This window comes from Glycine max, chromosome 6 (assembly GCF_000004515.6).
Source record: "Glycine max cultivar Williams 82 chromosome 6, Glycine_max_v4.0, whole genome shotgun sequence".
NCBI lineage: Eukaryota > Viridiplantae > Streptophyta > Magnoliopsida > Fabales > Fabaceae > Glycine > Glycine max.
In genome coordinates this window covers 34143838-34161721 of record NC_038242.2, presented here as the reverse complement: position 1 = coordinate 34161721, position 17884 = coordinate 34143838, and the positions used below count along the sequence as shown (strand labels likewise).

At 33.1% G+C, this 17884-nt stretch overlaps 2 protein-coding genes across 2 annotated transcripts; both read left to right on the top strand.

Annotated features, from left to right (window-relative positions):
- Positions 1–243: 243 nt before the first annotated feature.
- Positions 244–5675, top strand: LOC100786900 (rab3 GTPase-activating protein non-catalytic subunit). The gene is made up of 8 exons (XM_003525927.5): positions 244–771; positions 2844–2978; positions 3193–3387; positions 3842–3903; positions 4038–4195; positions 4723–4871; positions 4956–5099; positions 5372–5675. The coding sequence occupies exons 1-8, from the start codon at positions 415–417 to the stop codon at positions 5552–5554; spliced, it is 1383 nt and encodes a 460-aa protein (XP_003525975.1). The 5' UTR covers positions 244–414; the 3' UTR covers positions 5555–5675.
- A 9414-nt stretch (positions 5676–15089) lies between these two features.
- On the top strand, positions 15090–17218 carry LOC100785850 (peptide-N4-(N-acetyl-beta-glucosaminyl)asparagine amidase A). The gene has a single exon (XM_003525925.5). The coding sequence runs from the start codon at positions 15144–15146 to the stop codon at positions 16956–16958; it is 1815 nt and encodes a 604-aa protein (XP_003525973.1). The 5' UTR covers positions 15090–15143; the 3' UTR covers positions 16959–17218.
- Positions 17219–17884: the final 666 nt, after the last annotated feature.

Below are 17884 nucleotides of genomic sequence, written 5' to 3'. Positions count from 1 at the left end.
TGTTTTTTATTTATTTACTTTTTGTTTGGGCTGAAACTAAAAGTTTAATTATCAATTTAATTCTCAAATTATTTTAAAAGATTTAATTTATCCTTAAATTTTTAAAAAAATTCAATTTAATCCTCGAGTTTTTTTAAAATACATTCATTTAGTCATTTTCGTCTAATTAAACCGACACAAAGTGTAAATTCCGACGGTTTTGACTTGAAATAGTTTTAATCACCATTATATTTATTTTTGTTTTCAAATTAAAATTTAATATACATGGAGGAAGTGTGGCATCGTTGTCTTCTGGGATCGCACCTTTCCCGACGAGCATTAAGTCGAAATTAAATCTTCTACCCATCGAGGACAGGTACTTTTATGCATTTGGCTTCCGTTGTTGGGTGTGTGAGTGGAATCTGAGAAGAAGCGATGTCCCGGCGATCGTACAAGACGGAGTTGGGTTGCATAGCATGCGACGAACTGGGCGAGCTGGGAGCGGGGAAGCCCCACTGGCTGGTGGAGACCCCTCAGCTCCTCTGCGCCATCGACACGCACTCTCTCCTCCTCGCCAACCGCTCCACCATCCTCCTCCTCTCCTGGTCCTCCGACTCCACCGCCGCTGCACCGCCGCCCCTCAAGATCCGACCCGACCTCTCCCCCATCGATGCCGAGTCCATCTCCGCCCTCGAGTGGCTCGCCTTCCGCGACCACCGCGTCATCGTCGCCGGCACCTCCTCCGGCTACCTCCTCCTCTACTCCCTCCAAGGGGAACTGATTCACCGCCAGGTAATCTCATCGTTGCCCCTCCCATCCCGCCTTCATGCCTTTCTTGTTGGTTAAGAATTTTAGGGAGAAATTATTGTGCCTTCCTTAGCCCTTTTTAGATTTGGCGTTTTGCTGGGTTAAGACTTTTTGGGAGAATTGCGATTTGAGACCCGAGAAACATGCTTGTGTTGTTCGGTTGGATCGATGCGTTTGTTTGGGAGATGAATTATAAAGGTTTAATGGTTGGGAGTTTAACGATTTCGTAGTTTGTTATTTGTGTGCTTGTAATTTGTACAATGTCGTCGATTGAATTTCTAATCAATGGCTATAACTATTGTTTATCTTTCAAAGTTCCCCCCTCAATTTAGTGGGTGTAAAATCTTGGACTTGGCTCATCCAAGGTTTTAAATATCGATGGCAGTCGCGTTGCAGTTTCATCACGTTTGTTGATATCGCGGAAAATTACAGACAAATGCGACCGATGTGGTCCCAGTTGCGGTTGCGGACAGTTGAAAAACCTTGATAATACGGCTTAAATAATGGTCATGTGGACCATTTTTTAAAAACCTTGGGATCATCTAATGCGAAGAGGATGCTCTTAAGTGGATATCAATTGCGGATTGCAAATAATGACGGAAAACTAATGATCTACTGTATTTATGCGGATAGTATCAGAGGCAAACAGTAGAAGTCGTACAGTGGTTGAAATCAGGGTTTTCGATAGCCGCACCGCAAGCAGCCCCTGCCCGCTACAGATGTTGCTGTAGCAGATCAGTTTAGTGTAGTGTCCATAGCGGGCTGAATAGCGACCATAGTGGGGGTACTAAAGCAGCGCTGTGTTGATTCCAAAAAATCCATCTGAACGGAGACAATAGAGCTTTCTTGGACAGATATTTTAGGATTTTAATTTCCAAAAATGAAATATATAGATGTAATAATTGTGAAAACGATTAAGACAACTTGGATTTAGAGGATGATGGTTGATGACTGATAATTCCCATCTAGGAAGCTTGTATTTGACATTTGTTGGTAATTACTGGTATGTTTTTTTTAAGACATCTATGACTTTTTTATTGTTAATTATGAATTATGAATGTCATAAATTTTGAGTAAATTTGATCATTTTTATGTGTATAGTATTCATTGAGTAGACTGTAAAAAAAAATTCAAAATAGAAGCTATTCTGCTATACTTTCTTTCACTAGTGTTTTTGAAGCCAGCTGCTGCACGTTGCTCTCCAGGATTTAAAACATTGGTTGAAATATATACTATATATAAATTATATATGTATAAAAAATTAAATTATATTCAAATAAAAGTAAAATGCATAAAAATTAGCATAACATTGACTCAAAGTTCAATTGGCCAAAGATGACAAGAGGATGCATGACACATGACACAACCACAACACCCATAACAACTGCAATAGCAACAGAGTTGCAATTTCAGATCCAAGGAATTCTGCAACGCAATAAATCTGGAAGATAATGTGTAATAATAATCATTGATTAGAAAATTAATGGTTTAGAAGTGTGATAAAATAAAATACATGTATCACAAATGCTGAAGTTAGTTACAATCTCAACGGTTGAATTTCCAAAAATTAATGTGCCAGTTAATTCAGCTAGTAAAGTCCTTTGTAGATGATCAGAAGGACTTAGGATCCATCTGCCTTCATCCGTTGCCCTCCTTTAAGAAGTAAAAAAATATTTTAATAGTGCTATTTTGTTTGAAATGAATGATTTTTTGGTGAAAAGTATTATGAATGACATTTTAACCAATTAAGATAGGAATAGGTAAGTGAGTTAAGAGAGAGAGTTGCTTTAAGATAGAGAAATGTTGTTCAGAGAGAGAAAGATTTATACTTTTGAGTTTCAAAAAATCTGTTTTGTACCTTTTAGCATTTTCCAAAATATTACTGCTCGAAAAGAACAAATGAAGTTTAAAATATAATTAAAATTTTGGGTGCAGATTTAAGATTGGCAAGTAGGTAAGGTGTACAAATCAGATAATATGAAAGTTTACATGCATATTTGTCCCTTTTTTTTGCATTAGTTTAATCATAGGTTTTATATCAAATTGCTTCCCTGTAGATGATTTATCCTGAACGAGTTTTAAAGTTAAGAGTTCGTGGAACAAAGAAAGATTTGATTCAAGATACCTCCTCAGAAGAGTTTTGTCTCATTATGTCAGGTGTAATTGCCCGTTTTGATGGCTCTGATATTCAGGTAAACACTAGTTTCTGTATCTCTTGGCTGTTGGAACTTCACTGAAATATAGATGAGTGGAAATGTAAAACTTTGTTTATTTTTTATTTTTTTTGGTGTTGGAATACTTTATTTTATTAAAAGTGAAATAGGGTGTCGTTGTTACAGTCTGAATTTTGGATTTGTGGTGGCTGATTATGAGTCTAATTGTAGGCTTTGTAATGTTGAAATGCAGAATATGCTGCAAAAATGGTTTGAAGAAGCAAACTCTCGATTTTCAGATCAAAACCCAAAGAGCCAAGATTCAGAGGATTTTGAAAATACTGATGTAAAAATACCTTACCAGTTATGGAATATTGGCAAGTATGGTACTTGTGCTGATGCAGCAATTACTGGCATAATGCCCCCTCCACTTATGGAACAACAACAGGTAAATTATTCTCTTAAATGATTGTGTTTTGTCTGGCATGGTAATGGTGTTCATTTGAATTTATTTTCATGAAATCCAAACAACAGAAATACAGAAAAGTGATTGGAGGAAATTATCATCAAATATTTTAGTATGTCTTAGCATCATATAAGATTTGTGAAGGCACATTTGTTTCTTTCATTTAATTGTATACTTATTCAGGTGTTAGTAGGCTTTTAAAAATTTCTTATTCCTTTTGGAAAAAAACTCACTCACTGTAATCACTTTTGAAAATTGTGACCTTTTAAAAAGTATAATAGGTTTGGTGATGTCTTTGATTTCTTGTGTGGCTTGTGTTTCTCAGTTTCATTTTGTCCTTCCATAATTATTGTGGTTTTATTTGAACCTGTAGATAATGGGAGCTTTCTGAAATTATTTCTGGTATTTGAATTCAGCTGCTTTTATTGTTGGGCAGTCAAATCAACGATATTATTGTGCAGTGGCTGTTGGAGAGGATGCCGTGATTTCAGCATACAGGTACTTGATGGATTATTTGGTATAATTTATGGTACTTCTTTGTCAATATGTGCTCTGATTTGCTCTATGATTTTTTTTGAAGTCATAGTAATATAGTATTATATTCACCAAGTTATTGTTTGATCCTTTGGAAGACTTTCTGAGAACAAAGGCAGGTCTTTAGTGGGAGCTATCTTGTCTAAAGTTGTACCTGCAACATTTTCCACTATAAGTTCTTTTTCTAAGTTGATATGGCGGAATGAACGGTCGTCTCCAAAGAAGTCAGATCTGAAGCCTCGGCCATTTGCTCGAGGTAGGAGTAACACCCATTATAGTGCTTGCCTTCTGTGATTATAAGTACACAGGCTCCTGCAGATAATAATATGGATGATGGTCAAGCCTAGTAAAAGGAAAAGAAAAATACATATTATCTTGCTAAATAGGATTGATTTTGACAATAGAAAAGTGATCCTATTATATTTTAACTATAACTAGAAGAAAAGGACTCACTCCAGAATAAGTTAATGAATACTTAGATACTTGTTAAAGGAAAGTTCTGCAGAATAACTGTTTTACAGGACACCTGTCTTTTCCTTTTTTGGCATTTTATTAACACTGGTGGAATTGATGTACTTCGATACTGAGAAACTCATTATGAGTGTCTAAAAAAAAATAATGAATACTTAGCTAAATCCCATTGCACATTCTGTTAGAACAGATATAGCTGAACCAACTGGATTTTCAACGATAAAATGCAGAGTTAATGTCCTTCATTATTGCTGCACCATTTCTAAATTCTTATCCTATTATCTTACTTTTTGCCTTCATGGTTCAATGCAGCTTCACCTCTGACATGTTTAAAGGATCACCCTAGGAAAGGTGAGAAGCTTACCTTATCACCAAGTGGTACATTGGCAGCTATAACAGATTCACTTGGTCGCATATTGCTGCTTGATACTCAAGCACTTGTGGTGGTGCGCTTATGGAAGGTTTTCTTTTGAACTTTTTGACCCCAACCACCACCTCACTCTTCCCAAAAGAAATATCAAAATGAAAATTAGTATTTTTTGCAGGGATATAGGGATGCCAGCTGTCTATTCATGGAGATGTTGGTGAACAAAGATATAGCATCATCAAGCTCTTCTTATTCTGAACCATTGAAGAGTGATTATTGCTTGTGTTTGGCTATTCATGCACCTAGGAAAGGAATTATTGAGGTTAGTCTTTTACCTTGCATTATAAGTGTGTTTTCACCTCTTTTTGTAAAACTATTGGAAAGCGTTGGCTGCAATTGTGCAATGAAAAATCTATAATTGCTATAATATAACAGTATATTCTCATTTTTACTGTCAGTGTAGCACTGATCCTCTACATTTTTATTCTTGTGCATAAAAAACTGAACCAGTCTTCTACTAGGATTGAATTGAACCTTTAGTGTTCTTACTTGGTAGATTCTTAATTTCTTTCCTTGATTGATAATGTCCTCCAGATCTGGCAAATGAGAACCGGACAACGTCTTAGAACGATTTCGTGCACAAAAGGTAGTAAAATGTTACAACCCAGCTACAGGTTTGGAGCATCAGTGTCCTCTCCTTATGTCCCTCTGGAAGTTTTCTTGTTAAATGGGGACTCAGGTCAGATATCAGTCTTAAATAGAACCTTGGATTCTTGATAGCTTTTGTCGTTAATTTTTTTATTCTTTCTATTTGCTAAATCAAAAACAATATTTGTAAAAAGAAAAAGACAGCATGATGTTATTAAGCCCGTTATATGCGAGATCATAGAATGGTGGATCCACTTGCATTTCAATTCAGTAATGGTGATTATTGTCTTCCGTTAGTGCCCTAGCTTAGTGAAAAGGATATATTGCTAAAGTTACTATAAAGATCCCTGCATCTCTTAATGAAAACTTTTGGTGAAAGTGTAGTAAGGCGCTTGATCAAGAAAGGACGAGCGAAGCTTTTTTATTTTTAGAATTGGTAATTAACTGATTATAAATTTTTACTTTTATTTTTATCAAGCAGATGCACGAACCGTGGGATTGATTACACTTTTTTTTTTTTGCAAATGCAACATTAATTTTTTTTTACAAAAATTATAACCACATAATTATGTTCAAACATAATTGATTATGCACTTTGAATTTATTTTTTAAAAAATAACTCAACATGATGAATTATCACAAAAAGGTAACGTGCATCATATTTGTAAAAAAAATAAAAAAACTGAATCGACTATGATTACCGCATAATTAATTATGGTAACAAAAAAAACATCTTTTTGTCCGTCAATTTTATTTTTAAGATTGGGATAAAATTATAAATTCATAATTGATTATTTTTTTTTTATTACTCATCTAACTAGTTTAATTTAAAATTTTAATCTCTTTTCACCTCTCTTCTATCTATACTAAACTCCACTTTTATCTCTCTTTCATTTTATTTCATTCCTTTTCATTCACCTCTACAAAATACAACTTTAATTTGGTTTTAATTGTTTGTTTGAATGAAAACTTTATTAGTTCGGTCATTAAAACTGATCAAAGAAAAAAAATAACGAAGTTAATTACTAACAAAATTTAATTTATATCAAAGAGCTGATAAAAGACAACATTGATTGATCACGATAAAGTAAGCTACGAGATCAGACAAACTTTTCTTGTGGCATCCCCAAGATAATGGTTAATACAATGTTACTGATAAAAAATACACTAAATTTGTCTTTTTCTTAACTTAATAAAAACCTTTCCGTTGGACCTATAACATGGCTTTGGCATCATCTTTTTGTAATGACAAATTAGAATTTTGTTATACCTTTTTCTTTTCTTGATTGTTATACCTAAATTGACTTGGAAAAAACAATTCATATTTTATTTTTATCTTCTTCACCTCCGCGAGTTCCTCCTTCTATGCTAAACTACGTTCCTCACTAGATACATGGGAGGTTAGCTCTATGAGTAGAGAATCATCACAAAATAATGTACATGTTTATTAGTTTATATATAGTTGCAAGCCAAACTCTCTAGTGTTTATTATATATGGTAGCAAAATGCTTTTGTTATGTATGTAAATATTTTGGAGTCTATATTGTATAATTTTGTAAAATATTAAGAACTAAATATTTAATATGTTTTTATAAAAAAAAATATTTAATATGTGTTATATTATGGTATGTACTAATTATAACTGACTGTATTTATAGATTTTTTTCATTACTTCCTTATTTTCTTTCACATAATATGGAAAAACATCAATAATACTTCTTATATTATTTCACTGTTTCATTATTTATATACAATTTCCTAATATACTTAGGCATAACACAAGTTTAATGTCCATGATAGTGTAAAATAAATATTCAATCATAAATGACCATTTGAATTATTTTATGATAATTTTTTAAAAGTTAACAAACTTATCATACATGGTGGGTTGTCATTAGATGATTATGTAAATTTTTTTACACTATTAGTATATAACTCTTTTTCTCAAAAACAAAATCCTAATATACTTCTTATCTTTCATATTAATTAAATACTCTCTTATTTTTAGTTTTTTTTAAAAAAAAAAACTTTTTCATCTATAGTAGTAAATATTTAAAACTATAATAAAATTTAGCAAAAAGATAAATCTATAATATAAATATATTTAATATACCATCAATAAATAACAATTAAAAATCTACTAAAAATGGATTCTTATTTATAAGATCTCATCACCTAATTCATTAGAATTAAAATAAATGATTAATTTAATTCATAACAATAAATTTATCTTTAATTTATATAATTTTTTTAAAAATATCATTATCATTAATATTTTTATTTTTTTCTAAATATATGTCAATATATTTAGAAACACTTCATATTTTGGAATCATTGTATGCATTTTCTGGCATAAATGACTCAAAATCTCTGTAAGACATCCAGTATAGCTAAAATATTAATTTGCATTAGTAATTTTAAAAACAATAAAATTGACATTTGAATAAATAAATATAAAAACAAAGGATTCAACCTCCTCATTACGCATGTTGTCGAATCTAAACCTGTAGTCAATGACATCACCGCGTGGGATTTCACAAAATCGTAGGCCTCTACCGCTCCATCTCGGTTAATGTGATAAGTTAATGTCAGATACATTATTGAAAAATGAGCTTTGTTTGAGTTGGAATTTTTGGTTTACCTATTTGCCAATGGATATGACGGTTGGCGTTCGACCCTTGGTTGAATGAACGACATGCGATACCATGTCCAAGACTATGATAACAGTGTACATCCTCCCATTTTTTTGGATGAGAGATAAATAGTCCTACACATTCTTTGTACAGATGTGCTAAACATGTCAAACCCCTACTTATCAGTTAGCCCGATCAAATCTGCTAATAAGGATAGATACATTTGGTGAACTCTATTCCTTGACTTGTGTGGCATCAACATCCCACCAATGAACCATAAAATGTATGCTCTACAATGGCCTGTTAGTTGTTGTGGTGTGGGTTCTGCTAGGAGAGTCAACATGTATTCTTTTAACCACTTTAGTTTAAGTGTTGATCCCACTAGTACGTTCTCTAGGAAACAATACCTATATATTCTATGCACATTTGTTCACAATCAAAATATGCTGGGCCAATAACTAGTCTACCATCAATGTATAAACCCAATTATAGAGCAACATCTTCCAAGGTGATTGTGCATTCATCAACAGGAAGATGAAACGTGTGTGACTCAAGTCTCCACCTTTCAACCAAAGCAGTCACTAAAGCGTCATTGATTTTAACTTGTCCGAGATTTGCAACATCTGAAAACCCAACTTGAACCAACAAAGGTTCAATTTTGGGATCTAAAGAGGGCATTGTCTGAGCATATGACTTGATTACATCATTAGTTACCTGAAGAAATGAAAATAATACAACATCATCATTTCTGACTCATGACTTGATTAACATTCAATTAAATAGTATGTATTACATACTTCTTCATATCTATGAAGGTGTTGTTTCCAAAGAAAAGGATCAATTGTAGATGTCATTGTTTAGGCTTTGGTGCTAACATCAAGAAGAACTTAAAAAAGGATATATGAGAACCAGAGAAAGTGAGTATGTTAGTTAGCATATATGATGGCAATACATGCAATGTATTTATAGGAAAAATGTAACAGTAACACAACTCATTCAGTGATATCTAGGCCGTTGATTTTGTCGGTGGGATCTTGGTTGTTCAGTGTTCATTGCTCCAATCGGTGATATCTAGGCTGTTGATTTTGTCGATAGAATCTTGGTCATTCAATGTTCGTTGCTCCAATCGGTGATATCTAGGACGTTGATTTTGTTGGTGGCATCTTGGTCGATCATTTTGAAGTGTATGTGACAAGCCATTAAACATTATAAATGTGGTATGCAGTAAGGTAGTTTGATCCATCACCTCAACCAGAAACCTTTCTATAACCCTGTACCCTAAACCATTGCTTCGTCATCAGTCAATGTGATTGTGTATTATGATGGCATGATCATAACAACTAAACATGACTCAACGTTTGTAAACAGTTCACCAAAGATCGTTCAACTTGACAACATAATGTCATTGAATGCCTTGAAGTAGGCTATTGGAAACAACATTAGTCTACCAAATGGTGAAGTGGTGAAGGATATTCATTTTCAATTTCCTGTATCATTTGTTGGTGATTGTGGCAGGTACATTGCATGCATGTTACATGATGATGAGGATGTAATGACTATGTTTTCCATGTTTGTAGACATCTCCAAGCTCACATGCCTGGAGTTGTATATTACCATTGTGCACCTGGCCATACAAACATTTGCACATCCACCACCAATTTCTGGCAGTTCTTTCAATTTTCAGGGTTTGGATAAATACCTCGCTCAAGCAATGAACCTTGAATCGAGTTTTGAAGAACTATGGGAAGGAATGATTATTTCAACCAAAACACTTGATACAAATAAGAATCTAAGTGCCCAAAGTTGCCCTCATGGATTCATATCTTCAAGTCTTAGTAATTTTTCTTATCTTTTCCCACTTGGTTCATGTGTTCGCGAGCTGAATCAAGACCCAAAAGTTGTCTTAATGGATTTATTGAGATGAAAACTATGAAATGAAACATTATTTAAATTCAAACACTTGATACAAATAAGAATCTAAGTGCCCAAAGTTGCCCTCATACATTCATTACTTCAAGTCTTAGTATTTTTTTCTTATCTTTTGTCACTTGGTTCGTGCATTTGAGAGCTGAATCAAGACCCAGAAGTTGAATTAATGGCTTTATTGACATGAAAAATATGTTATTGAAACATTATTTTAACCAAAACACTAGATACAAATAAGAATCTAAAGGCCCAAAGTTGCTCTCATGGATTGAAATTTTTAAGTTTTAGTAATTTTTCCTATGTTTTGTCACTTGGTTCATGCATTTGAGGGATGGATCAATACCCAAAATTTGTCTTAATAGGTTTATTGACATGAAAACCATGAGAGTGAAACATTATTTTAACCAAAATAGTTGATACAAATAACAATCTAAGTGTCAAAAGTTGTCCTCATGGATTGAAATCTCCAACTCTTACTAATTTTTTCTTGTTTTTGGCCACTTGGTTCATGCACTCTTTTTGTCTCACTTACAGGTTCAATTTATTTCATACCCTTATCTGCTCACGTCAGGGAATCCAATGCTTTACAATCTCATGTATTCATGTCAATGAATCCAATGCTCTAAATCCTAACCCTTACCCTAGGTTGTAAATCCTTAACCCTAACCCCGGACCCTACACTTAAGAGGAGGCAAAGCCTTTGTTGTATGATGTTTCTTGTGCTCTTATTTTTCTCTCACTCACAGGTCCAATGTATTTTAGTGATGAGAATCCTGAAACTGGTCAAATACAGGCTAAAGGTCCAAGTGGAGAAGGACGAAGGCCCAAGTGGAGAAGGACAAAGCCCCCGAGTGGAGAAGGATGAAGGCCCAAGTGGATAAGGATGAAGGCCCAGAGGCAAAGACACTACCAAGACTATTAATTGTTGATGAAGGCCCAGATTAATTTTAAGGCCCATACTAAAATATGTTCTATTTTTATTAATAATTTTTATTTATTGTAATTTTGGCCCAAACTATTTAGAAGGCTCATGTCTATTTTTATCTTTTTGTTCAGATACACTATAAGTATTGGTTTTTGTTTTCAATAAAGGAACTTTTGGCATTTTCATAAAATTTGGTGAGAGCTTCTCTCTAGGTTCCTTGTTGAACCAATCTCAGACTTATCAAGGTAATCCTTGTGGCGTCTACCCTGACTTATCTTCCTTCACTGGAAGTGGCGTCATCCAAATCTCCGTAGCCTGTATCAAGCGATCCGCTCCTAGTCAGGATCACATCAGTATGTTAGTGGATGAAGGTAATAATTGAAATAACGTTAAATAGTGAAAAACCCTTAATATTACATCAAGAGTAGTTTTGGTAAGTTGAGTCTCAACACGCTCCGTAATTCTACTTCAACCGACAACTCACTGCCTGAGTGTTTGTATTCTATCTCTTTAATGTTCTCTGCTTAATTATCTTCATTTATGTCTAATTTTATATTCCATATCATTATTTGACTCATATCAAATTTAGTTCATTGATTGCTTAAAATTGAACATATACAAATTCTAAGTACAATCAAAGTCCCTGTGGACTCGACACTCAGTTTTACTGTTTTAATTTACTACTTGGACGAATTAGTGCACTTGCCAATCGGTTAACAGTTAACCTGCTAGTGTCCCCTACATTGATTGAACACGCCTCTCAACGTTTGCAAACCAAGGGATTCCGAGGCAAACTGAGGCAAAAAACTTTTGAAAAAATTCACTTCAACTTATATTTAAATAAATAAATTATATTTTATTTTATCATCAATAATTAAAATTGTTATATAAATTTAAAGATGAAAATAAAAATAAACAAGTGATTTAAAAGAGATAGACATACATTAAAATTATGAATGTGCAAAAAATTACTTTAAAAAGTTATATTGATTGATATAGATTTTATTTTTAAGTTTCATTTAATCTATTTAAAAGCTTAATTTGGTATATTAATCTATTTACAAATCTATTTTATATTAAAGTTTTTATATAAGTCTAATTTTTCTTTATATTACACAATAGACTCATAAATAATTGAGAAAAAAATTATGTTAAATAAACTATAATCTATAAAAAATCAAAATTATCATTACTCAAAACATGATAAAGATGAAAATACATAAAAATAAACAAAAAAATAATGTAGCGAAAATATCATCTTAAAAAAAATTAAACAACACATTCTCTTAAATAAACTTTATTTAATTTTAAACAACAAATAAAATTAAAAAATAACAAAAATAATACAAAGTGTTATCAAACTAAAAATTATTTTTAGTTTAAACAATTTAAATATAAATATAATTAATTAAAAATGAAAAAAATTAAAAAAACAATTTACAAAAAAAATTAAATTAAAAAAATAAATATAAAAAAAAACTACGTTATGAAATCGATTTCTAGGGAACCGATTTCATAAAGTTGATTGTAAATCATGCAAGTTTTGATGATGTCAAAAATAATTTGCTTGATAATGAATGTCATCATAAAAAAGGGAGAGAATGTGAATGTATGTATACATGATTTTGATGATGCCAAAGAAGAATCAAACAAGGTTGCTTCAAAGGATAAACAATGCTTCAAGATTAATACAAGATTGCTTCAACAAACAAAGTCTTGTTTCAAGATTTACTAAAGATCAAGTCTTACCTCAAAACAAAGTATTTCCTAGACATGTAAGGCTCTGGTAACCGATGACCAGGCAGTGTAATTGATTACCAGAAGACAAGTTTGAAAAATAGTTGTTTAAAAGGGTTTTGAATTTGAAATTTGAACCTTTAATTGATTAACAGATGTGTGTAATCGGTTACCAGCAACGAAACTCTTGAAATTCAAATTCAAAAGTTATGACCCTTCAAAATATAATTGTGCAATCGATTACCAGAAACCTGTAATCGATTACCAGTGAAGAAATTCAAAAAAAGCTTTTCGAAAAGACACATCTCTTCAAACCATTTTGAAAAGACACGAAGGGTCTATATATATGTGTGTTTGACTTCAAAAAGCAAGAGAGAGATTTTTCAAGAGAATTTCATTGCCAAATGCTCTCTCAACAACTCTTGGGCAAACACTTGCAAATCTATTAAGAGTTCATGGAACTTCAATTGTAATATTCTTATCTTAAAGAGAGAATTTTTTTTTTCTTCTTCTTCTTATTCAAAGAGATTGATTAAGAAACCAAGGGTCTTTTAAGTTGTAAGGATTCCTGAGCACAAGGGATGGGTTGTTCCTGTGTGGTTCAGACTTTGTAAAAGGATTTTTACAAAGAAAGTGAAAAATCTCAAGTGGGTTGCTTGAGGACTGGATGTAGGCACAGGAAGTGACCGAACCAGTATAAATCGAGTTTGCATTTCTCTTTTCCCTTATCTCTTTTATTTTATTGCAATCAATTTTGTCTTGCATGTTTAAAAAACATTATTAAATTGATTGTTGCATCTTCTTCTGCATTCTGAGCCTATCACTTAGAAGGAGCGTTAAAAGTTTGTTAGTGGAAAATTAATTCATTCCCTCTTAAGTTATTGAGGTCGCTGGTCCATCATTGATTAGTCAAAAGATAAACACACGCTATGACATCAGTCCCCAGGAATCGATTTCATAACGTGGTGTTGTAAAAAAAATAAAACCATAGTTTAAAAATCAATTTCTCAAACCGATTTCTAAACGAAGGCAACAAAAAAATAACACTATTCATGTTAAGAAATTGGTTCCCTAGGTATCAATTTCTTAACATGAACACTCATTTGTATCATTCCCATAAATATTTTTCTAGTTGTATTATTTACATAAATATTTTATTTTTTTCTATTATTTGCATGAAAAAATTCCTGATTATGTATGTTTTAAGAATTTTATGTGTTATTTTATTTTAATGATTATCATCTAAGTTCAATCGTACTGTCCTTTTAATAATAGTAGTAATTTCACTTTACATTAACTTTTACTATTTATTGTGATATATTAACTAATAATTAACTAATTATATTATAAAACAAGATTACTAAGAATTTGGGAAAATAAATACCGAGAGGGATGACACATTAGTAAACTTGTCTAGTTTCATTTAAGGATTAATTTTTTTAAAATACTAATGTGGATTAATTCATATTTAAGTACTCATACTTTTATATCAATCATCAATGTAAACTATTAAAATTGAACATATTTTACTTATTTAATTTGTTTAGGTAAAACAATTAGATCACTTAAATATATTCATTTTTCATAAATATTTAACTAAATTATATTTATATTGAGTTTTTAAATATATCCATTTTTCATAAATATTTAACTAAATTATATTTATATTGAGTTTTTAAATATATGCATTTGTCTTAAATGCTATTCTAGATAAGTTATATTATTTTATAAATTAATGAATATAAAACAAATTAAAATAAAAAAGATAATTTTTTTATAAAAAGAAACTGTTACAGAAAATAAGAAAACAATTTATAACAAATAAAAGAACTCCAAAAGAAATAACAAAAAAAAGAAATCGTTCATATTCTGAACTTCTTTTTTTTTAAAAAAAAAAAACTTATGGAATAACCCATTTCATAAGGTGATTTTGAAAAAAAAACATGGTTATGAAATGAGTCCCGATAAATCGATTTCATAACTTTTCCTTTACTTTGATATGTATGAAAAATATTTGTGAAATTTCATTTTTTAGGATATTTTTAAATCAATTATTTTTTATATGTCGAAATGGACAATTTCATTGTTTATAATTAAAAAGAATTTTTATGAGAGTTTTTTTTTAACAAACTCTAATTTATATTTCTCCTAGTTAATTTTGTATAAATTATTCTCTTTATTTTTTTTAAAAAAAGGAAAACGCAACACCGGTGAGAAATCGGCTTGAGGAAATTAATTTTTTGCATGCATGGTAATTTATATTATTTATGTAAATAATTTTTTATTGTATTATTTAAATAAAATTTTAATTTTTTTAATTATTGGGATGAAAAAATCACGAAATCTTACTAAGATGTGAAATAAATTGAATCGAAAAAATTATGAGTACAATCAACAACACCTACCCCAGTCTCTGTGTAGCATAAAACCACCCGCTCAAATCATAAATAAATCATCTTAGCAATCTATCACCCACCCCTCCCTCTAAACCAACAACATGGACAATTATTTCTTCCTCTTCATCATCATCATCTTCCTCTCCCTCTCCCTCTTCCACCACCCCATTTCCGCATCAAATCTCCACAAAATCAAACAACTAACTCCAAATTTCCCCCTTGAACCTTTATCCTCCAATGACCCTCCACCACTCCCCACCGAATACTTCGAGGTAACAACACCCATTGAACACCCCAAAACAAAACCTTGCTCCCACCACATTCTCCACCACGACTTCGCCTACACCTATGGCCACCCCCCTGTTCTCGCCACCTACACCCCTCCCTCCCATTGCCACTTCAACACCTTCTCCAAAATCGTGCTCCAGTGGAACGCCACGTGCAAAGGAAGACAATTTGACCGCATTTTTGGTGTGTGGCTTGGTGGGGTTGAGCTTCTCAGAAGCTGCACTGCAGAGCCAAGAGCCACTGGCATTGTTTGGAGTGTTGAAAAGGACATCACAAGGTACCGTTCTTTGTTGTTAAGTCCACAAAATCAAAGCTTTGCTGTTTTTCTTGGGAACGTTGTGGATAAAACCTACACTGGGGTTTACCATGTTGATGTCACTATGCACTTTTACCCTTTGGGATATTTTGATGGGGAGAGCTCAAAGATTGGAGTTTTAGCATTTGGGGGTGGTGTTCATGCTGATTTGGTCCTACCCATTTCTAGAAACCTTCCATTGAATGATGGGTTGTGGTTTGCTATTCAGAATTCCAGTGATGAGGGTTTGAAGGAGTTTAGGGTGCCTCAGAATACCTATAGGGCTGTTTTGGAGGTTTATGTTTCATTTCATGAGAGGGATGAGTTTTGGTATGCTAACCCTCCTGATGAGTATCTGATTGCTAATAATCTCAGTGATGTGCCTGGGGGTGGTTCTTTTAGGGAGGTTGTGGTTTCTCTTGATGGGAATGTCGTTGGTGCAGTTTGGCCCTTTAGTGTGATCTACACTGGAGGGGTTAATCCCCTCTTGTGGAGGCCTATTACCGGGATTGGCTCGTTCGATCTTCCCTCGTATGATATTGAGGTCACACCACTTTTGGGGACCTTGTTGGATGGGAAGAGCCATTCGGTGGGGTTCAGCGTGACGAATGCAGTGAATGTTTGGTTTGTGGATGCAAATTTACATCTTTGGTTGGATGGGAAGAGCAGTAGGACAGAAGGAGGAGTTGTGGATCTTGTTGCCAAGCCTTTGGTTGAGTCTCTGGTGAGTGACTTTGAAGGTTTGAATGGAAAGTTCTGGACTAGTGCAAGGAGGTCCGTTTTGTCTGCTGGTTGGGTCAGATCCTCATATGGGAATGTTACTACCAGTTTTGTCCAAGATTTTGTTTTCAACAATTCAATGGTGATGGGGAAGAATGGGAATCAGCAAATTGTGAATCAAGTGATTCTTTTCAATGACAGTGTTCATGCTAACCTTCCATCACCCTTTGTTAAGGACACATACAGAAAATTTTCCCTATACTTGGACACTGACGAAATGGATCAGGGCGATGATACTTATTTATCCGTTTCAAATGTTACATTGGGATTTGATGTGGACAAGTCTACGAGCTCGGCTTTTGGATTTTCAAAGAGCTCTCTCAAAAATGTGCAGGATGCTCAGGGTACTATGGTTATCAAAGGGAATTTGGTTGTTAGGGGATTGGGTGAAACACAGCAAGATTACAGTTACACAAGTGATGGATACTGCTATTCTAGGAAAGTTGGCAGCTCAAATTACACAATTCTTTACGACAAAGTCAGACATTCGTGTAACAAAAGAAGTCACTCTCATCTTGGTCCTCATTCTATCAAAAAGTTGTTCATTCTCTAGGTTCCCTTCTTATAAGAACATAGAACTTTATTCTCCCCGGCTCAGTCCCACAAGTCCTTCCTTTCCATAAAGATTTGCCTTTCTAGCTCCACTCTCAGACTCAGGGATTTGTTCTGTGCTTACTGTGTCAGTTTGTTACATATTTGCCACTAAGATTTGTCTGTTTTACTCTCTCTCTCTCTCTTTTCAATAAATATGCATTATGCAATGACAAAATTGTGATTTTCTTCCACAGTTTAATCAAACATGATTAGTTTTCAGTGCTTGTTTACATGTCTTAGAATGTTTCTGCTTGAATAGATCTGCATCAACATACATATTTAGTATTCTTGAATTGAAACAAAAGTGTGGCGGGCCTTTGCCCCCGTAACAAGCTTTTTTGGCATCATATCTGAGAGATACCTGGGAAGGATTTTAAGCTAACCTGACAGCATTAATGGGTTTCATATTATTTTGCAAGAATAATGAGTCATATGCTTCACTTATTCTTTTGTTAAATACTATTTTAGGAGTTCCTGTAAGAATGGCGACAAGTATAGGGAAAATGTAAATTTGTTTGTTTTGTGTCAAGAAGGATGTTTAAGTTTGAACTGACTCGTGACCTACCATTTATCAATATTTTAATTTCATGCTGCTATTACAAAACCAAATGAAACTGAAGTTAAGTTTATTTGCTCATAGTTGGTAATGTGCAACATTTTAGAAGCTACTCAAAAAACATGTCATATCAGGTGTAAAAGAAACTAAAATAAGGTATGAGTGCAAAATAATGTTACTCCATGAGAAGTTTATTTCAAGGGTTGGTTTCCAGGTGGTTAAGCTTTCAGACTTGAGCTGAAAGATAAGCAAAATGATGCATAGCGGAACCATAACAATGCTACTCTACCCTAGCTATTGTACCTATGTGTTGCGGAGGAATATGAAAT